Below are 20,546 nucleotides of genomic sequence, written 5' to 3'. Positions count from 1 at the left end.
CCTCCAATTCGAGACTTGCAGTCAAGCCAGCCTCCAGTTTGTTTTACCTTCCCTGTGTATTCAAAGTATTACGGGAATGGATGTGGAAACCGGATTTCAAAATAAAAGCCAACTTCGAGTGAATTAACAGATATGTTAAGAACATAATAACATATAATTTAGGCTTTTTTTTTTTTTACAAACTCTAATGTTAGATCTATATGACACAGCCTTGTACCCTAATTGTGCCCTGTCACTATCAAGGCCATCTTATTTTGGATTTCAAAGTAAAAGCCCTGTGAATCTTCATTTTTGAACTACTCTTTCAATGACTTAATAATGCTCTTAAAAGCAAAAGTCGTATTTCCAAATACTATTTGAACTTTATATCAACACTTTCCAACCACAGTCTTTTTACAGTGATACCATATCAATATCAAGTCAGTCTGATTTTGCCTTTCATAGTAATGGCCCTTTGAAATTGTCCATAATTGACTTAATCTTCTAACGATTCAAAATGCTCTAAAATGAAAAATTCTTGTTTCCACAGGGTAATTCCACCTTAGATCAACAGTATACAGCCCCACAGTGATACCATATCAATATCAAGTCATTCTGATTATGCCTTCCAAAATAAAAGCCTTTTTAAATTGTCCATAATTGACCTAACTTTCAGTGATTTCAGAATGCTCTAAAAAGGAAGATTTCAGTTTCCACAGGGTAATTCCACTTTAGATCAACAGTATACAACCTCACGATGTTACCATGTCAATTTCAAGTCAGTCTGATTTTGCTTTTCAAAAGAAAAGCTTTTTCAATTTGCCCATATATGACTTACTCTTGGAGCGAATTCAAAATGCTCTAAGATGGAAAATTGCTGTTTCCACAGCATAATTCCACTTTAGATCAATAGTATCCAACCCCACAGTGATACCATATCAATATCAAATCAGTCTGATGTTGCCTTCCAAAATAAAAGACTTTTCAAATTGCCGATATACGACCTACTCTTTTAAAGAATTCAGAACGCTCTAAAAATGAAACTTGCTCTTTCCACAGGATGAATCCATGTTAGATCAAAAGTGTACATCCACACCATGGTACTACTTCAATTTCAAGTCATTCTGATTTTGCCTTCCAAAATAATGGCCTGTTGAAAATGCCAATAACTTACCTAACTTTCAGTGATTTCGGAATGCTCTAAAAAGGAAATTTTCTGTTTCCACAGAATAATTTCACTTTAAATCAACAGTATACAACCCCACAGAGATACGATGTTAAGATCAAGTCACTCTGATTTTGCCTTCCAAAATAAAAGTATTTTCAAATTGCCCGTAGACGACCTACTCGTTTAACGATTTCAAAATGCTCTTAAATTGAAAGATGCTGTTTCCACAGGATAATTCCACTTTAGATCAACAGTATCCAACCCGACAGTAAAACCATGTAAATTTCATGTTGGTCTGATTTCGCCTTTCAAATTAATGGCCCGTCGAATTTGTCCATATGTGATATACTCTTTCAATTATTTCAGAATGTTTTAAAAATGAAAATTGCTGTTTCAACACATATTGGGTTTTCATTTTGAAAAGTAAAATCAGACTCAATTGATTATGACAGAATTGAATCATAAAGATGATGTAAAAGGAAGCTGAAATTGCCACTAGGTTGTAATTGATAGTACGTTTATATTTTAAGTCTGTGGAAAGATGTCATTCTAAATAAAGAAATTACAAAACAGCTTGCAAACCAACCATGACATCTTTCCACAGACTTAAAATATAAACGTACTATCAATTACAACCTAGTGGCATTTTCAACAGGCCATTATTTTGGAAGGCAAAATCAGAATGACTTGAAATTGAAGTAGTACCATGGTGTGGATGTACACTTTTGATCTAACATGGATTCATCCTGTGGAAAGAGCAAGTTTCATTTTTAGAGCGTTCTGAATTCTTTAAAAGAGTAGGTCGTATATCGGCAATTTGAAAAGTCTTTTATTTTGGAAGGCAAAATCAGAATGACTTGATATTAATATGGTATCACTGTGGGGCTGTATACTGTTGATCTGGAGTGGAATTATCCTGTGGAAACACGAAATTTCCATTTTAGAGCATTTTGAAATCACTGAAAGTTAGGTCAATTGTGGACAATTTGAAAAGGCTTTTACTTTGGAAGGCAAAATCAGAATGACTTGATATTGATATGGTATCACTGTGGGGCTGTATACTGTTGATCTAAAGTGGAATTACCCTGTGGAAACAGGAATTTGCCATTTTAGAGCATTTTGAAATTGTTCCAGGATCAAGTCAGATATGGGCAGTTTGAAAATGCTTTTATTTTTGAAAGCAAAATCAGAATGACTTGATATTGATATGGTAACATCGTGAGGTTGTATACTGTTGAACTAAAGTGAAATTATCCTGTGGAAACAGCAAAATTCTGTTTAAGAACATTTTGAAATCGTCAAAAAAGTAGGCCGTATATGCTCAATTTGAAAGGGCATTTATTTTGGAAGGCATAATCAGAACGACTTGATATTGATATGGTATCACTGTGGGGCTGTATACTGTTGATCTGGAGTGGAATTACCCTGTGGAAACAGGAAATTTCCATTTTAGAGCATTTTGAAATCACTGAAAGTTAGGTCAATTATGGACAATTTGAAAAGGCTTTTATTTTTGAGAGCAAAATCAGAATGACTTGATATTGATATGGTATCACTGTGGGGCTGTATACTGTTGATCTAAAGTGGAATTACCCTGTGGAAACAGGAATTTGCCATTTTAGAGCATTTTGAAATTGTTCCAGGAGCAACTCAGATATGGGCAGTTTGAAAATGCTTTTATTTTTTAAAGCAATATCAGAATGTCTTGATATTGATATGGTAACATCGTGAGGTTGTATACTGTTGATCTGGAGTGGAATTACCCTGTGGAAACAGGAAATTTCCATTTTAAAACATTTTGAAATCACTGAAAGTTAGGTCAATTATGGACAATTTAAAAAGGCTTTTATTTTGGAAGGCATAATCAGAATGACTTGATATTGATATGGTATCACTGTGGGGCTGTATACTGTTGATCTAAGGTGGAATTACCCTGTGGAAACAAGAATTTTTCATTTTAGAGCATTTTGAATCGTTAGAAGATTAAGTCAATTATGGACAATTTCAAAGGGCCATTACTATGAAAGGCAAAATCAGACTGACTTGATATTGATATGGTATCACTGTAAAAAGACTGTGGTTGGAAAGTGTTGATATAAAGTTCAAATAGTATTTGGAAATACGACTTTTGCTTTTAAGAGCATTATTAAGTCATTGAAAGAGTAGTTCAAAAATGAAGATTCGCAGGGCTTTTACTTTGAAATCCAAAATAAGATGGCCTTGATAGTGACAGGGCACAATTAGGGTACAAGGCTGTGTCATATAGATCTAACATTAGAGTTTGTAAAAAAAAAAAAGCCTAAATTATATGTTATTATGTTCTTAACATATCTGTTAATTCACTCGAAGTTGGCTTTTATTTTGAAATCCGGTTTCCACATCCATTCCCGTAATACTTTGAATACACAGGGAACGTAAAACAAACTGGAGGCTGGCTTGACTGCAAGTCTCGAATTGGAGGCTGGCTTGACACAAGTACTTGAGAGCCACGCTCCTCTACTTACAAGTTAGTGAGCGTGCAGACCAGCTACTACCGTCACCAGAAGAGCAGAGACCATCCCAGGGAAAGATGCCAGCTCAGATCATAAGCGGTAAAGAGGTTTCAGCGTAAGTATCAAACATTACCTTTACGAAAGCATAGGTAGCATGTGAATGTAATCAGCGTTGTGAAACATGTGACTGGCTAAAGAAGCTAACTAGCAAAGTTACAGTAACTTAACAGCTGGTGGTGTCTGATCTTACTCAAACGCTGTGCATCCTCTGAGGATTTTAAGTGCAATCTTATATATATGAAGTAAGCAGTCTGACGCCGTGAAGTGATTTCATAACTTAGTATAATCAACAGTTTTACTGTTAAATCAGTCGCATCGGGCCGCAGAGACTGTTTACCGTGCATATGCGTTGACTCTAAATTCAGCGGAAATCTGAGTAATTCACTTTCTTAACTGGTTAGGTTTGGTCATTCATAACTTCTGAATGCATCATTGCAAATCCTGGGGTGTTATGTAAGAAGCTGTGGCGTTGTGCTCTGATCTTTGTCCTATTGGTTCACTGACCTAATTTGAAGAAGAAAAATACAGTCAGATATTCCAGGCAAACCCTTTTTTAAAATTATTATAATTTTTTTAAATCGAAAAACTTTGACCAGATCCAAGTAATGAGAATGAGTGGAAAAACGGCAAAAAGGCAAAATCTTTCTAACAGTAACACAAAAGACATCTAGCTGCATGTGCTTGTCACAAGATATAGCGGCCTGTATCTTGTTAAGACCGCCTCACAGTAGTTATTAGTCGATTATATTATGCAATACAAAGAGCCACAGAGCCGCTCTCCCCATGGGTCATCTTTATTCATTATCTCCAAAGTTCGACAGAAGCTGACATGCTTGACTGCACACGGTATGAATGACCTGTGTTTGTAGGAATATGAGCCCTGGTTGTTTAATGAGGAAAACTTGTACCAGTCACTGTTGAGATAAAGATCTGTTATGGTACAATACTCAGTGTTGTGATTGCCTTTTCTAATTACTGGAAAGATCCCCAGGGTCACTCTGCTGGTAGATAAATAAAAAGCAAACAAGGTCATATGCAAAATACTGTACCTAAGTAACATTTAATTACCCTGTTTTATATGCATATTGTATATAATTTGTGCTATATTTTTGGAAAACATTTTCTGCACACATTATTGCATCTTGAAAAAAAAAAGGGGGGGGGGGGTACATAAATCTTAAGGTTAAGGAGTTTCTCTTGAGACTAAGTTTAGTTGAACTGTGTCTCAAATCAGTGCCAAAATGTATTTCATCACCACTCCTGTTACAGCTCACATGATGCACATCTGTTACCTACTTTCTTTAGAACTTTGGGTTCTTTTCTTTGTTTCATTTGCATCCACAATATGTTAAACCAAACACTTTTGTGTGCAATCAGGATTTTGGGTTTAGACACAAAAGCAATGACCACAAAGTTCAGTTAACGCAATCACTGTTTTCTCGCTTGTCTTTGATTGGTTCAGCTGATTGTATTCAACCTTTATCTGTTCTGGCTTATCTCTTCTCTACGCAAAAAATAGTGCCCTGTTTTCTAGTCTCCAGAACATTAAATCAATAAAGATAAAATGAAGACAACAACTGAAGATAAGCACGCTTTTCTGAGTGATTGTCCAGAATGATAGTTTGAGTTTGGAAAATGACTCACAATGAGATCATCAGATGGCATTGATCTGGTGCATAAATTTAATAATAATCATTTAATAATAAATGTAATAATAAATTTAATTTAATAATAATTTAATAATAATCTGGTGATCTGGTGCATAAATTTGTCACTGTTTTAATTAAACGGTACAGATTGGGTCACATGATACTGCTAACTCTTTTTTTGTGTTATTGCACAAATTAAATTGGCTGTATTTTGTTTTCTCAGGCAGGTGAGGGAGCGTCTGAAGAAGGATGTCGAGCAGTTGAAACTTAAGAATCCCAACTTCAGGCCTGGTCTAGTGGTTTTACAGGTAAGTTTATGATGGAATTCTTTGTGGTTGGAGGCTAAAAGCCTTTTTCCCCTAAAAACATTTCTACCCATGCTTTCATTTGGCCTTTCGTTAGAGAGAGCACCTGGCAGGTAAGGGTCAGGGTATCTGTGTGCAGTGGCACAATGAGGATTCTGACATTTATGCTGGTGCTTTGTCTGTGTGACATAGTTCCTGTTCTGTCATAGAAATATGCAGGGGGATAAGCAGTATGTGTCTTTCAGGTTGGAGACCGCGATGATTCAAATCTGTACATCAGCATGAAGCTCAAAGCAGCAGCAGAGGTAAAGAAAATAATTTTTTGATACTGAAGGGATTTTTGCACCGCGTGTGTACACTGCATATTGTTTCAATGAGCCACAGCTCTATCCCTAAGCTGCATTTTTGTGTGCAGATTGGAATAAATGCAATGCATTTGAGACTTCCCGCGACCGCAACAGAGGAGGAGGTGAGTTAGAATCATTACTGGAGGCTTGTTTATTTAGTTGTCGGGTTGCACACACCTGCACAGCAACTCCAGGATTAGACTATTTATGGACACCTGGGGGAGTAGTTGTTCCTGCCATACTATTTCCTAGTGTTCCAATAGGAAGCATGCATAGGTCACATGGTTTCTTGAAGCAAAAACAAATTGTCGAAAGAATCGCATAAATTTTTTTTGTTGTGTTCACTAAAGTCTTTGAGTGCTTAAAACTCACAATAATTGACAGATTTTCAGCACAGAGACATATGGGTGAAATTTGAGCTTTCAGGCTTTTCTTGATTTAGCAATACAGGGGCTGTGCGGGAATGCAGTACATGACAAGCCTGAAAGCAATAAAGGGTTTTAAGGCTTCCTACCTGCTTTCAGATTCTTCACAGTATCACAGAGGTGAACAAGAACTCTTCTGTCCACGGCCTCATCGTTCAGCTGCCTTTAGATTCAGTCCATGAAATCGACACAGAGAAGGTCACGAATTTCGTGGCCCCAGAGAAGGACGTAGATGGGTAAGAACAGCAACACAGAAAAGTGTGATCATTTCAGAGTTACAGCAAGTACTTTTTTTAGTTTACAGAAACAAAATAACTGTTGTGCTCATAAACAGTAATTAAATTTGTCCAACAAGCAGATGCATTGTAATAAACTTAGATTTAAGCCTTTAAAAATACATTAAAGAGATTGGTTGTCCCACCATCATGAATACAGTGGCTGAGATGGTCAATGTGGTTCTGTCTAATCTCGTCTTACGTATGTGGTTATAGGCTACACACGAACTACACGAAAAGCGGAGATGTTCATGTGCCATGGAGGCAAATTTTTATTGTCTGTACCTTCAAACCCAAGATATGAAGTATCATACCTGTTTTATATGATCTGCGAAGGGGTCCCCTCCACCCAACAAAACAGAAAGCTGCAAGACAAACCCTTTGGATAAAATGTCATCCTCTTCTTATTCACCTCACGCCTCATCTCCTGAACAGATGTCAGGCCTGTAAAACATGCAGAGGTTTATAAAATTCTTATTTATTCCCGATAGTGTTAGGAATACTTATTCTCAGCAGATTACACATGTGACACTCCTGTCTCCGGACAGTTGACAACGAGACAGCTAAGCAAAAACAGCTAAGCACAAACGAACATTATGCCAACTAAGGTAGGTTTGATTATCTTAAAAATTCCACTTTCCCTCTGGTAAACGGTGTGATTACGTTCTCACATCGTATGATAGTTTGAATGCAACAATGTTCAGTCTTCAGAGAAAGTTTCACCAACAGCAGCAGACAGCAGTGTTGCAACCCCAACAGCTCGCCTCACTGAGCCTTATTGACTTGTATCGAACTCCTTTCACAAAGTTTTACAGCCTCTTCTTGATTAAATAGCACATATTTAGAGCTGAGGGAAACCGCAAACTAACAACTCGCTGCAGAGGAAAAGTTTGTCCACAGTTGTTTGTCCTACAGTGGCCACCGTAGCTATAGTATACACTGTAGTATAGCAGTGATATTTTACACACTGTACCTTTAAAAAGCTTTCAGATTGATGGGTATCTTCAGGTTACAGTGATTTGTACATTCTTGTGTGTTTACAGACTGACCAGCATAAATGCGGGGAAGCTGTCCCGTGGGGATCTGGGCAACTGCCTCATCCCCTGCACGCCAAATGGCTGCATGGAGTTAATCAAACAGACGGGTAAACAAAATCTCTAATAACCCTGAAAAAACTGCAGTCAGTTACAATGATGTTACAATGTGTAAATATATCAAAAGTAACAACAATCTGTTTATGACGCTTCTCTACAGGCGTTTCTGTGGCAGGGAAGAGAGCGGTCGTGATTGGGCGCAGTAAGATTGTGGGCGCACCCATGCATGATTTGCTGCTGTGGAATCACGCCACCGTCACCACCTGCCACTCTAAAACCGTCGATCTTGCCGCAGAGGTAACACAGAGAAACACAAGTGTCATTAGGCTTTTTTGAGACACACAGAGGTATAAACAACAGCACAGTAGGCAGATAAAGAGCAGCTGTTTGAAGCAGCCGATTCTTAATACTGACGTTCTCATTTGATCTTAGCTGGCAAATGAAACTTTTTCACAACTTGTTATATGAGGAGCCTAAGTAAATATTTTAGTCTGTTAACTGCCCCAATTATTCTAACTTAACAGTTTATGACATCATAGGAACTACAGATCTCTACTGCCTGCAGTATAAACACTAATTCACGTGTTCCCTTATTTATTCCTCTAGCATCATTGCTTAAAATCCAGTTTCTTCATTTATAAACATTCATCGTTTATCCCTCCCTGTTTCTGTCTAGGTGGGTAGAGCAGACATCCTGGTTGTTGGTATCGGAAAAGCAGAGATGGTAAAAGGAGAGTGGATCAAGAAAGGAGCAGTGGTCATTGACTGTGGCATCAACCACGTTATAGGTATTAATGCGGTCATGGTGCATTGTATTTCCTTTTGAGATAATCAGCAGATGCATGGGTCAACTGGAGTCTCTTTTTCAGATGAGACTAAATCCAGCGGAAAGCGTGTTGTGGGCGACGTCCATTTTCAATCAGCCAAAGAACAGGCCGGCTTCATCACCCCTGTGCCTGGTGGAGTGGGACCTATGACTGTGGCCATGCTGATGGCGGTAAGGCCCATTCGGACACCTGAGAGTTGATCAAGTTTAATTAAGAGTTTGATTTTTTTTTTTTCTCAAACTTTTCTTTCTTTTGTTTTCTTATCACGTTTACTTGTTTAGAACACCGTGCTGAGTGCAAAGCGCTTCCTGGAGAGCCATCAGGCAGGAAAGTGGAACATTTCTTACACCAGACTCAATCTCCGAAAGCCAGTGCCAAGGTTTGCCTCCTTATCATAATCATAACCATGCTGTTCATTAACTTGATGCAGAAGCCCAATCCTCGCTGTCTTGCTGAAGAAGCTAATTTTCTTTTTCCCTTTTGTTATCCCACAGTGACATAGTGATTTCTCGCTCCTGCGCAGCCAAGTCCATTGACAGTCTGGCCAGAGAAGTGGGATTGTTTTCTGATGAAGTAGAGCTCTATGGCAAGACTAAGGCAAAGGTCCAGCTGACTATCATCAAGCGCCTTCAGTCCCTGCCAGATGGAAAATATGTAGTGGTCACTGGGTATGTTAAATAAAAGTCTGCAGACTGTAGACAAAATCTTATTTCAAGATACAGAAGTTCTCAGTTTGTGGAAGTAGAAGTTATTCAAATTGGCAGACTGTTTACATCTGTAGTTCAAAAATCCCCAAGTTAACTAAAGCTATCAGCAGAATGTTAAGAGAGAAACACTTTCTTAACATTTCTCAACACAGATTTTTTGGCTTGTTGTCCTAAAAATCACTTTAAGAGAGATCTGGGGTCCGTTCTTCGTGCCTCGCTTACTACATCCAAGATCAAATCATCGCGCCAACTTTGAGCTCGCTATTCCGGTTCTCCGAACACACCTGTTGTTGACGATTAGTACAGCTGGATGAAGTAATGTGAGATCACTGGGTGGCTTAACAGGGGCTACGCATCGAGAGTAGAAACATTGATCGGCAACCCTCTGATTGGTCGGCGAAAATGTCAAAGGAGAGCGCTCAGTATTTTTCGGCAGCAGAGCAAGAACTCTTGAGTGAGGGATTTCAGGAGTTTCAGAGTTTAATTAAAACGCAAGGGAACACTGCAAAGGCTGCAAAAGCAAGGAGAGAGGGCTGGCAGGAAGTTGCTGACAAATTAAACTCGTAAGTAATTTAATAATAATAATGGATTGGATTTATATAGCGCTTTTCAAGGCACCCAAAGCGCTTTACAACACCACTATTCATTCACTCTCACATTCACACACTGGTGGAGGCAGCTACTGTTGTAGCCACAGCTGCCCTGGGGCAGACTGACAGAAGCGAGGCTGCCATATCGCGCCATCGGCCCCTCTGGCCAACACCAGTAGGCAGCAGGGTAATCTATTGTATTATAGTACATTATATCCCCTTTCACATTAGAGCCACAACAGGACCCACTAGAACATGGGAACAAGTAAAAGTGGAATATAAGAATATTCTACAGAATGGTAATATTTATCACTTATATTGCTTTTAGTCTCTTGGAAAGAGACCCTGAAATAATCTGTTTGTTTATAACAGCAACCAAGAAAAGGGCAGAGCAACAAAAGACAGGTGGTGGTCCTGCACCCCCTCGTCAACAAGTTGGTTAAGTAAATAATACCCTCACGGGAAAATCGATATCTCTCTATGAGCACACTGTCGCGCTGAGCTAAAGGATCCTGTCTATCCTGCAATATACGCTGGATTCTGAGGACTCTCCTTATCAATCTTGCACCTTCCACAATGGGTGGCTCGCGTAAACGGACAGGACATGGCTGCGACAGACTTCCCAAATCCACCTTCGCTTTTATAGCCGTGGTCTCCCATCTTGATTACACGAAGTAATTTACAATTACTACTCTGAAATAATCAAATACATGAAATAGAATGTTAATAGTACATTTCCCTTTTTTAAGGAAATGACCTGTATGTATCTGTATGAAATCAATAAAAGGATCAAGTGCTGCATTATCTTTAGTTACACTGATAATATGTATTTATGGTAACACAGTGGTAAAATATCGCTGTTGCTTTCGTATAGATGAAGCGGACATACCTGAGAGGCTGCGATCTAATCCTGTTTACATAAAGTAAACCTGCTCCCGAGCAGGTTTACGCTTACGGATCCGTTGCTATGACAGCAAGTCCCGGATGAGCTTCGGAGAACCGAACGATCCAAGATCACGCGAAATGGTCAACAATCAAATCCAGCTAACTTACTTAGCGAGGTACGAAGAACGGGCCCCTGCTCAAGTTGAACTCAACTCAGGCTAGGTTTGATGTTTATGTAATACCATTTCATGCCACAAGATGGCGCAGTGAGGCAGTATGACCCTAATTTAACTACACATGTCAATTAAGACACCTTTGTATTTGCAATGGTGGTCTGCAGAATCCACTCATAAAACTCCCATCGTATGGTCATGAAAGTTTTTGTTATAGTTTTGCAAATGTAAAAAAAAATCAACCAACCAACCAAAAAAACAACAACAACAAAAAAAAAAAACGCTTAAAGTGACTGAGATGAAGCTATTTGTCAAAGAGAACACTATATTTTGCCTTTGAGGGCTTTGGGCAAACATGTTGACAAGATTTTGTGTTTGCAGCATTACTCCCACGCCTCTGGGTGAAGGTAAGAGCACCACAACCATCGGTCTGGCACAAGCCATGGGTGCTCACATGAAGCTCAATGTGTTTGCTTGTGTCCGACAGCCTTCTCAGGGACCCACATTCGGCATTAAAGGTGAGTTTCGAAAGAGTGTAAACTCAGGAGATGTTGCCCATGTTTACTACAGGGACATATTCATGTATGTTTTATTTATTTCTTTATCCTTTTGTTTGCAGGCGGTGCTGCAGGAGGTGGATATTCTCAAGTTATTCCAATGGAAGAGGTACAGCATCACTTTTCTGACACTGTGCTTTTTTTTTTCCTAAAAGTTCAAAGAAAGCAAAATATTTAATTGATTATTTTGATTTTTCAGTTTAATCTCCATCTCACCGGTGACATTCATGCCATCACAGCTGCCAATAACTTGGTGGCTGCTGCTGTCGATGCCCGCATATTCCATGAAGCAACACAATCTGATAAGGTGGGTTCTCATTTCTGTCATTGGTGTATAAAAAGTACACTTCCTCTAACTTATCTAATGAGTCACCACTATAATCCATCTCTGCCTGTGAATATCTAGGCTCTGTATAACCGTTTGGTGCCACTCAGTGGAGGAGAGAGGACGTTCTCCCCGATCCAGATCAACAGACTCAAAGTAAATGATCAAGTTGCAGCACGTGTAAGCTTTGATTTAGATGTGCACAGGTCACTTCTGACACCGAGGTTTTCTTCTTTGGTTTAGAAACTGGGAATACAGAAGACGGAGCCCTCTGCTCTCACTGAGGAGGAGATCAACCGCTTTGCCCGCCTGGACATCGACCCAAGCTCTGTTACCTGGCAGAGAGGTATGAACAGCACAGAGGTCTCCGCCTCAGCAGGTCTGCTGTGAGTGTATTGTGCGTCTTATACAAATACTTATGATGTCCTTCTGTTTCACTTCAGTGCTGGATACCAATGATCGATTCCTGAGGAAGATCACTATCGGCCAGTCGCCCACTGAAAAGGGATACACAAGAGAGGTAAAGTTGATTATTCTCTAAAGGTGGCAAATTTCTTTCATGGTATCATAAAGCATCATGAAATATACAGAAAGCAGTTGAACCTTTGAGGGAAAGTTGGTTTAATAAACTTAGTTTTAGTGCTGCTTTGCATGACTGGACTGTTGTGTCCTCCAGGCCCAGTTTGACATCACTGTGGCCAGCGAAATCATGGCGGTGCTCGCCCTCACCAGCAGCCTGGAGGATATGCGGCAGCGCCTGGCTAAGATGGTCGTAGCCACCAGTCGGAGGGGAGATCCCATCACCACCGAGGATCTGGTGAGTGTCGTAAACCCTCCGCTGTGACATGACGTCATGCAGCGTAAGTGCTGTGATAATGATATTCATGAAAGTGATGGATTTTTCTCTGTAGGGCGTGAGTGGCGCTCTGACTGTGCTGATGAAAGATGCCATCAAGCCAAACCTGATGCAGACGTTGGAGGTGGGTGAAACACGGTGCCCATGCTAATCCATGCAGCTCCTATGCAGCATGACCACGTTAAAAGCATTTCTGTGTAGTTCAGGTCGTTTGATATTGTTGTTTATCAAACTGCTGTTAGTTTTTTTTTTTTTTACTTGCATTAATAGTTTTGTAATAATTCATGTGAGTAATTTGGATCCACAGGGGACTCCTGTGTTTGTTCATGCTGGCCCCTTTGCCAACATTGCCCACGGAAACTCATCAATCCTGGCTGATAAAATTGCTTTGAAGCTGGTTGGACCTGAGGGCTTTGTAGGTAAGCTGAATAGAATCAGTTTGAGCTTTTTTTTAACAGGGTTAGCTTATATTGTAGATGTTAATTGTAAAAGTCATGGAGTCCATGTAATGTCAGTGGATAATAGTAGTCAGTAGTCCTGATGGCTTGGGTTCTGATATACTTTCCTGCTTGTGTCACTTATGTGCAACAGTGACAGAAGCTGGCTTTGGTGCTGACATCGGCATGGAGAAGTTCTTCAACATCAAGTGCCGCTACTCGGGCCTGAGGCCTCATGTTGTGGTGTTGGTGGCGACCATCCGAGCTCTAAAGATGCATGGAGGAGGACCAACAGTAAGTTTCCTCCTGGCCCTGGTGCCACTCCTCAGTTCATTCACTCTGTGAGATGAGCTGTTAGCTCAATTCCCCCTTTATTGCGTTTGGCTGCTCCTCGTAAATAGAAGATTTTAGCAGAACATGGGTGGGTGTTCATTGCCAGAGTTATGCCCGAGAATACCAAGTGAGAGAGAGAGAGAGCCCCTCTCTTTGAGATCTTATAGAGCCAAGAGTTGAAATGGGGCATTTAGCACAGTGCGAATTGGGAGCTGTTGGCTAATAGACGATTACTTGTGCACAAAATGGGGAACGTTCAATATGAGAATCCACTACTGTAACAATGTGTGTATGATGAGATCAAGCCTTTAAACCCACTTTAAACAAATTTATTTTAAAAGAAAAAAAGCCCCACCAGAGCATTTTCACTTGTCTACAATTTTAAATGTTCACAATTTTCCATTTCCGGAAGACAATTTCAGCACAATTGTCCACAAAATTATGTTTAATCTTTAAATTAAGCATCTTAGTAATCATTAAGAATAAAACACATGGAGGATTACAATAGTCACTGCTGATTACAATTTGAGGATTTATTGAATTTACTAAAACATTCACATTTCACATTTCTCTTGTCTCTTTTGTTTAGGTCACTGCTGGGATGCCACTGCCTAAGGAATATGTGGAAGAGGTAATGGAAAAGAATGTGCCAAAACAGTGATAATATTCTTCTAAGGTGCTTTTGATAACATTGTTTATTTATTAGTTTGTGCAGAATGCTTGAGCCACGTCTGCCTACTTTGTTAATCACATTTGATGCAAGCTTTTCAACCTTTAAAGCTTTGCATAACCTTTTACTGAATGTGTTTGTGTACCTCTATGTAGAACTTTAATCTGCTGGAGAAGGGTTGCAACAACATGAGGAAGCAGATCGAAAATGCAAAGCACTTTGGTGTGCCTGTGGTGGTAGCAGTGAATGCTTTCAAGTAAGTGATGGATGGTAATTTAAAAAAAGAATAATAGAATAACATATATAAGAATGTGCACATATGTGAAAAGCATGTTTTGTTTTGTTTTTTTTTTTGTTCATTCATTTGTTGTGCAGGACAGACACGGAGGCTGAGCTGGACTTGGTGTGCACCTTGGCTAAATCTGCAGGAGCATTTGATGCTGTGCGATGCTCTCACTGGGCCGAGGGTGGCGCTGGTGCTGTGGCACTTGGCGAGGCCGTCCAGAAGGCCTCTAGCGCCCCCAGCAACTTCAAGTTCCTGTATGATTTGGACGTAAGGGCTCCGTACTTAATTTTCACCAGTCACTCTTTTAAACCAACACATGATCTGCTTATTTATGACTTAAAATATCTATCTTTGATTCCACTTTAGCTTCCTATTGCTGATAAGATTCGAATAATTGCTCAGAAGATCTATGGAGCAGATGATATTGAGCTTCTGCCTGAGGCCCAACACAAGGTGGCGCTCTACACCAAGCAGGTGAACATCCCTCAGCTGTTGTTTCCTGTCCTGTCAGGCCTGTTTGTTGGCGTCTGCTGTCAGTTGAGATCAATACAATTAAACAGAGCAGAGAGAATAAACCTTTGTAAAGATCCTTCTTTTTTGCCTCTCCTTCAGGGATTCGCGAATCTTCCAGTTTGCATGGCAAAGACCCACCTGTCACTGTCACATGAAGCAGAAAAGAAAGGTGTGCCCAAAGGATTCATCCTGCCAATCAGAGACATCAGAGCCAGTGTGGGCGCTGGCTTTCTGTTCCCGTTGGTTGGCACAGTAAGCTCTAATTCATTTCCCTTCTTTCTGCACCCCAAAAAGTTGATTCTGTTCATCTGGACGTTTTCAGTTGCTCCCTGTCCAGGATGTTACATCCTCATCATTGAAAGAGTGTCCACTGGCCTGCAGGTCTAAATAGACTGCAGAGTCCTGGTCTGACGAGTTAGCTCTTCTGTGTTGTGCCATCCTCTTAGCCAGAGGTTGTTTGGTTTCCCTGATGTATAAATCCTGGCAATCCTCCTGGCACAGTGTACACTACATTACTCTGTTTGTGCCGGGGTACCTGATCCTTGGGGTGGATTCATTTTTGGTGCAGCGTGTTTTGGCGTCTAAAAGCCGCAGAGGCACTGTGTTTAGAGAAAATGCATCTCAACTGTTCTGATACTCCTGACACGTAGGGTTTTTACTTAGGCAACAGTTGTCCTTCTCTTCTAGATCTGCTGGAGCTTTCTTTAGGTGCCTACCTAGCTTTGACAAATGTCCAGCTGGGATAACCAAATTTACTCCAGTGGAAATGACCTCACAACCCACTGTTCGTCAGTGGTGCTAGTTACAGTCATTATGCAAATGCATGGTTTATAAAGTTGGGGAAACCTGCAGTCAGGTCAGACTGAAGAAGTCACTTGGATGAGTGACGTAATTTTCTCTCCCACTATAAATGCCACATCCAGATGAACAGAATCAACTTTTTGGGATTTACTTACCCGGACGATTGAGCATGCATCAAGACTTCCTTCTGTAGTTTCATCCCATCTCTAACCGGATCTAGATGAAGCCTTTTCTACACCCACATGTTTTATTATTAGCTGCATCATGGAATAATTAACAAAATAATAATAACTAACAAAAACGCTGTTAGCCTCCTTGTGGAAATGGTAAGAAGAAAAAGCATTGAAAGCTCCACTGGGATTAATTTGACATAATTCAGCAGATTGAACCGAGATACTCAGATACCTATTTTGAAAAGCGGGATCTACCATCCCTTGCATTTCAAGTAGAAAATGTTTGTGTGTGTTTGCAACATGCGTGCATTCAGTGTTATAGTAAACCGGTGCAACCTGTATTCCTGCTGCATACAGTTCATTTATACAGATAGTTTCTCACAGTTTTTTTTTCCTATGAAGCTACTGTGAAGTAGGAAACCCTTCTCAAAAAGTACCGTAATAAGAAAATGCAATTTTATGCAGATTTCAAAAACCCTTTGGTTCTGAAAAAAAGAAGTGCAATATCAGCACAAAATAATGTTTATATTCAATAACTAAAAAAGTTGTAAAATGGACCCTTTTATACTTAAAGCTTTATATAAATAGACATCCAGAGTGGAAAGCAGTGCAAATAAATGCAAACACGGCTTCATGACACTCATCTTTTGTCAAGATGGATGTCAGTGTAAGCTGTTTTTATCACATTTAAGCTGAGACTGAATTCTGTGTAATTTATATAAAACACTTAACACAAGTATAAAAAAAGGTGGTTTTTTTGTTTGTTTTTTAGTTCATTTCTTTTGAACCACGGATCTGTTTAGCGTGCAACACAGTTTTCTTTTTCCAAAGTTAAACTTGAGTCTATCCATTGTACAGTCAGATTGAAAGCGCATAGACGTCCGAGCTCCGTATACCGGTTGTTAACCTTAATGTAGGGATGCTTTACAAACATTCAGAGATGAACTTACACACTTAATTCACTTCTCTGGGATAGCTTGCTCGGAGATGAAATGCTGGTTTGGCAGCATGCAGCGAGGCTCCTGATGCTTTCAGTGTAAAGTAACTCCAGACCGCCGACAGGTCTCGCACGCAACAGTCGCTCTATCACGTGACGCATACTGCTTCGACTTGTTAAGGTCACTACCTGGGTTGCGCCATGTAGCAAGTTTTGCAAGGTGCTTTTGTGATAATTAATGGATCGGGTTACATTTTCTATTTCCCCCCGATATCCGATCCAGTAATCTTAAATCCGGATCGGACTGATACCGATACCGTATATCAGATTGGTCCATCCCTTGTTTTTTCCACCAAATATTCTCACCCAGAGGCTTTTATTAGGAAGTAACAATATGATTAATAAAAAAACACAACAAAAAATGTGAACTGCGAACAATATAAACACCTTTGTTTGGTAACTGACTTCAATCGTTTAACCAGGTCATCATTGATCACACTGCTCGACAAAAAAATGTTTTGTTTATTACTGGGACATTCAGAGAAGCTCTTAGTCTAGTTTCTTACTCTGACTTCAGATCTGCAATCGTATTCAAACTTATGTCACTGACGTTTCTAGCCAGTCAATCTAGTTATCCTTGGATACTTGGAACATCATAACTAAAAAGAAAATGGGGCATGCTACACTAACATTGTTTTCAGATTTGGAGTTGGCAATTAAAAGTTGTTGAAGGGCAGGTTTAAAAAAAAAAAATCAATAAAACTAAAGCTCCATTCTTTCTCTTTTGGTTGATCCTAGATGCCCACCATCCCTGGCCTCCCCACTCGGCCTTGTTTCTATGACATCGACCTGGACCCCGAGACCGAACAGGTCAATGGACTCTTCTGAGAGAAAAAAAAACAGGTCCTCTCACCCTTTGATGGTACGAAACATAGTTAAGACATAAAGCCATGCAGCAGAGTGCATCATCAGCAGATCATAACTGTTTCATTCTTAATGTGTAGACATTAACCCATCAGTCCTCTGAGCGCCAAAGAAATGTGAAGAAGAACCAACTGGAAGCACCTCAAACTCGTCTGCTGTTTTTGTTGTTTCTCATATTAACACTGATGTCTGTAAAGCTGCTGATGATAGATCAGGACAGTCTTTCTCCCTGCTATCAGGCACGTGTTGTTCCGTTATATTGCTGACTGAACATGCACATTTCACATCTCAGATTGCCCAGACTGTATTTACTAACTACTTGTGTATATTTTGTGAGCACCACACCAGAGGCATTTCCTTCAGTTCAGTCTTTAACAAGCTGTGCCCTTCGGATAAAGGTTTTATTACATAAGTAAGTCTTAACAAGAAATGCTGCCCTAAAACAAAATTATAATTTGTTTAATCCCATCTAATTGCATTTATAATGTCTCCTTTCTCTGTCTTTGTTTTAATTAACACTCGGTAACATTTTTTGAAAAGTCGCCATCATTGCTGTGAAGCTCACTGGCCATGTCATTGTAAAAGCAGTGATTTCCTCATATCTGTGAAATAAAGGCTTTTAAAACAAAGCTGCATGTTCATTTTTTTTTCCCAGAGTTTAGTTATTTTCTGCCTTAAACACGCAGATCCTGAGGAGCATAGTGTACAGAAGTTGCCAACTTTCTGCAGAGTCAATTGTTACAGACCTCTAAACTTCATGTAGCCTAAAGATTAGCGCAGCAACAGTGTGTAGAGAGCTTCATGGAATGGGTTTCCATGGCCAAGCGGCTGCATTCAAGTACAAAGCAAAGCAGTCATTATCATCATCAGAATTTTATGCTCCCAACTTTGTGGGAACAGTTTGTAAAACCAAAAACAGCAAAGCTATCAGAACCAACCCAAATCATGAGCCCTCCACCACCGTGCTGATATGCTGTATTTGGTTTCTGCCAACAACAAGTTTTCCATTATGACCAAACTTTCTTGTCTTTCTTAAGGACATTATTGCAACACTCCTGTGCCTTGTTAAGGTACATCTTTGCAAAGTGCTGCCATGATTTTTAATTTTTTTTAATAGAATAGACATTCTCCAGGCTACCCTTCCAAATAACCAGTACGTACTGTTATGGCCATATGAGGCCTGCAGATTTGAGATGTCGCTCTTAGGTTCCCTGAGTCTGACGTTGGGCTGAATTTGTTAGTAGATCCACTCCTGGGAACATTGTAGCACTGAGCTAACACACACCTGCATTCTCTAGATCAGCAAACTGCAAAAACGTCTGCCTTTATAGAGTATTATCATAGTTACAGATAATCACTTAATCAGTTCAATTAGCAGCTCTTGGCTACTACTCCCCCTCTTTATTCCTAGGGAAGCAGTAAGGGTGCACTTAACATTTTAAAGGACTGCACAGAACACTGTGAAAACTTTGTATTTCTTCAATATTCCAGTTTAAAGTCATGTAAATGAATTGGAGGTAAAGTCAGTATTCCAGGAGGATATTGGAGGAATTTGTAAGACTGCAGAGGAACATGTTGTAGCTAATAACAGCAAAACCCATGCCAAGTGATAGGTTTGTAGCTTGAACCTACAAACCTATCGTCGCTGGAACGTTGAAGACAATATAATTACACAGCAAAAGCATTGAACACCAAGTAGGCAAAGTTCTTCTTGTTACTCATGCATGAGGGAGACCTGCCTGGAGCCAAGTGTCGTTCCACCACTTGACCTCCGTCAGACTCTCAGCCAAGTTCCCCATAACACTCCTTTTATTGTGCCTACATGAATATGCATAGGGTCATTAACATATGTCTACATACACACAAAGAGTACTGTGTGTGTGTGTGTGGGGGGGTCCTGCTGATCAAAGGGTCATATAACATGAAAGCACAAAAGCAAACATCCTTGGTCAGGAAGAGGGTAGTCTCCCCCTCACCCTAGATGGTTCACCCTAGATAACACGGTGAGGAAGTCCAGCAGTTCATCTAAACAAAGAGCACTTAGACTAGAACAGACGTAGCTACGTTAATCCTACCGTAAGACAATAAGACACGGTATGACCTCTCTCGTGCTCCCAGAGTGCTCTCTAATGCACACAAAGCTTGCAGACTATCAAGGATCAAACCTCTACCAATCTGCAACTAATTATAAAACTCTAAGCATACATAAGTAAATATTTCTAAGCATAAATGACAATCAACAATACAAAACCTAACACCAAGAAAGTGTGGTAAGAGACTGCTAAGAGATTAGGAATAAAGAGCAAAAAAACAAGTGAAGATATTAATCAACCCTAGATATAAAAAAACGAGGATCTTAAGAGAATTTATTTGGATGATGTCAGATAATCTCATTCCCCGGAGAACTACTGCCATGCTAAGAATAGCACAATGAGTAAGAAAATGTCAACTATTATACACAAACAATGAAGCATAGTAGAGGGAACTGCGTCATTCAACATGTGACTCATTGCAGTGCTGCAGATAATAACACAGCCATGAATGGGAAGCAAAATTTTATTTCACGCAGGAGACATTGTTGCTAACGATGTCGCTGTTCTGGATAATTGATTCATAGATGTCTCTAATGGAGGTTTTTGAGCACAAATGGTAGACGATAAAAATGGACGAACACAGCTTTGTGCTGTCAACAATTCACAGTGATGTTTCTTGCAGCAACTCTTTGATGCACTTTCCACAAGGATTGACAGGTTTTGCA

The 20,546-nt window shown here is 39.8% G+C and overlaps 1 protein-coding gene across 2 annotated transcripts; it reads left to right on the top strand.

The window, feature by feature from the left end:
- The first annotated feature begins 3,427 nt into the window (after nucleotides 1–3,427).
- On the top strand, nucleotides 3,428–18,417 carry mthfd1b (methylenetetrahydrofolate dehydrogenase (NADP+ dependent) 1b). Of its 2 annotated transcripts, XM_026152229.2 has the most exons (28): nucleotides 3,428–3,754; nucleotides 5,572–5,656; nucleotides 5,899–5,958; nucleotides 6,069–6,122; nucleotides 6,525–6,661; nucleotides 7,744–7,844; nucleotides 7,955–8,091; nucleotides 8,471–8,582; nucleotides 8,664–8,791; nucleotides 8,903–9,000; nucleotides 9,116–9,289; nucleotides 11,358–11,494; nucleotides 11,596–11,642; nucleotides 11,733–11,840; nucleotides 11,940–12,014; nucleotides 12,102–12,204; nucleotides 12,302–12,378; nucleotides 12,535–12,675; nucleotides 12,770–12,838; nucleotides 13,022–13,133; nucleotides 13,306–13,445; nucleotides 14,074–14,115; nucleotides 14,310–14,410; nucleotides 14,530–14,707; nucleotides 14,807–14,914; nucleotides 15,053–15,205; nucleotides 17,663–17,786; nucleotides 17,869–18,417. In XM_026152229.2, exons 1-27 carry the CDS (start codon nucleotides 3,717–3,719, stop codon nucleotides 17,750–17,752), a joined length of 2,805 nt encoding a protein of 934 aa, XP_026008014.2. In that variant the 5' UTR covers nucleotides 3,428–3,716; the 3' UTR covers nucleotides 17,753–17,786; nucleotides 17,869–18,417. The 2 variants fall into 2 exon arrangements, with proteins under 2 accessions (XP_026008014.2, XP_026008013.2); XM_026152228.2 differs by having other exon boundaries at nucleotides 17,663–18,417.
- Nucleotides 18,418–20,546: the final 2,129 nt, after the last annotated feature.

Source organism: Astatotilapia calliptera, chromosome 19 (genome assembly GCF_964374335.1).
Source record: "Astatotilapia calliptera chromosome 19, fAstCal68.1, whole genome shotgun sequence".
Lineage (NCBI taxonomy): Eukaryota > Metazoa > Chordata > Actinopteri > Cichliformes > Cichlidae > Astatotilapia > Astatotilapia calliptera.
Note: the sequence above shows the minus strand (reverse complement) of the source record. Positions and strands in the feature narration are given on the sequence as shown.

Excerpts from the sequence above, each read along its gene's own strand:
- mthfd1b (XM_026152229.2), top strand. The coding sequence starts at position 3,717 with ATGCCAGCTCAGATCATAAGCGGTAAAGAGGTTTCAGC. Across the intron at positions 11,495-11,595 it reads ACCCACATTCGGCATTAAAG|GCGGTGCTGCAGGAGGTGGA; the intron begins GTGAGTTTCGAA and ends TTTTGTTTGCAG. Across the intron at positions 15,206-17,662 it reads TGTTCCCGTTGGTTGGCACA|ATGCCCACCATCCCTGGCCT; the intron begins GTAAGCTCTAAT and ends GGTTGATCCTAG.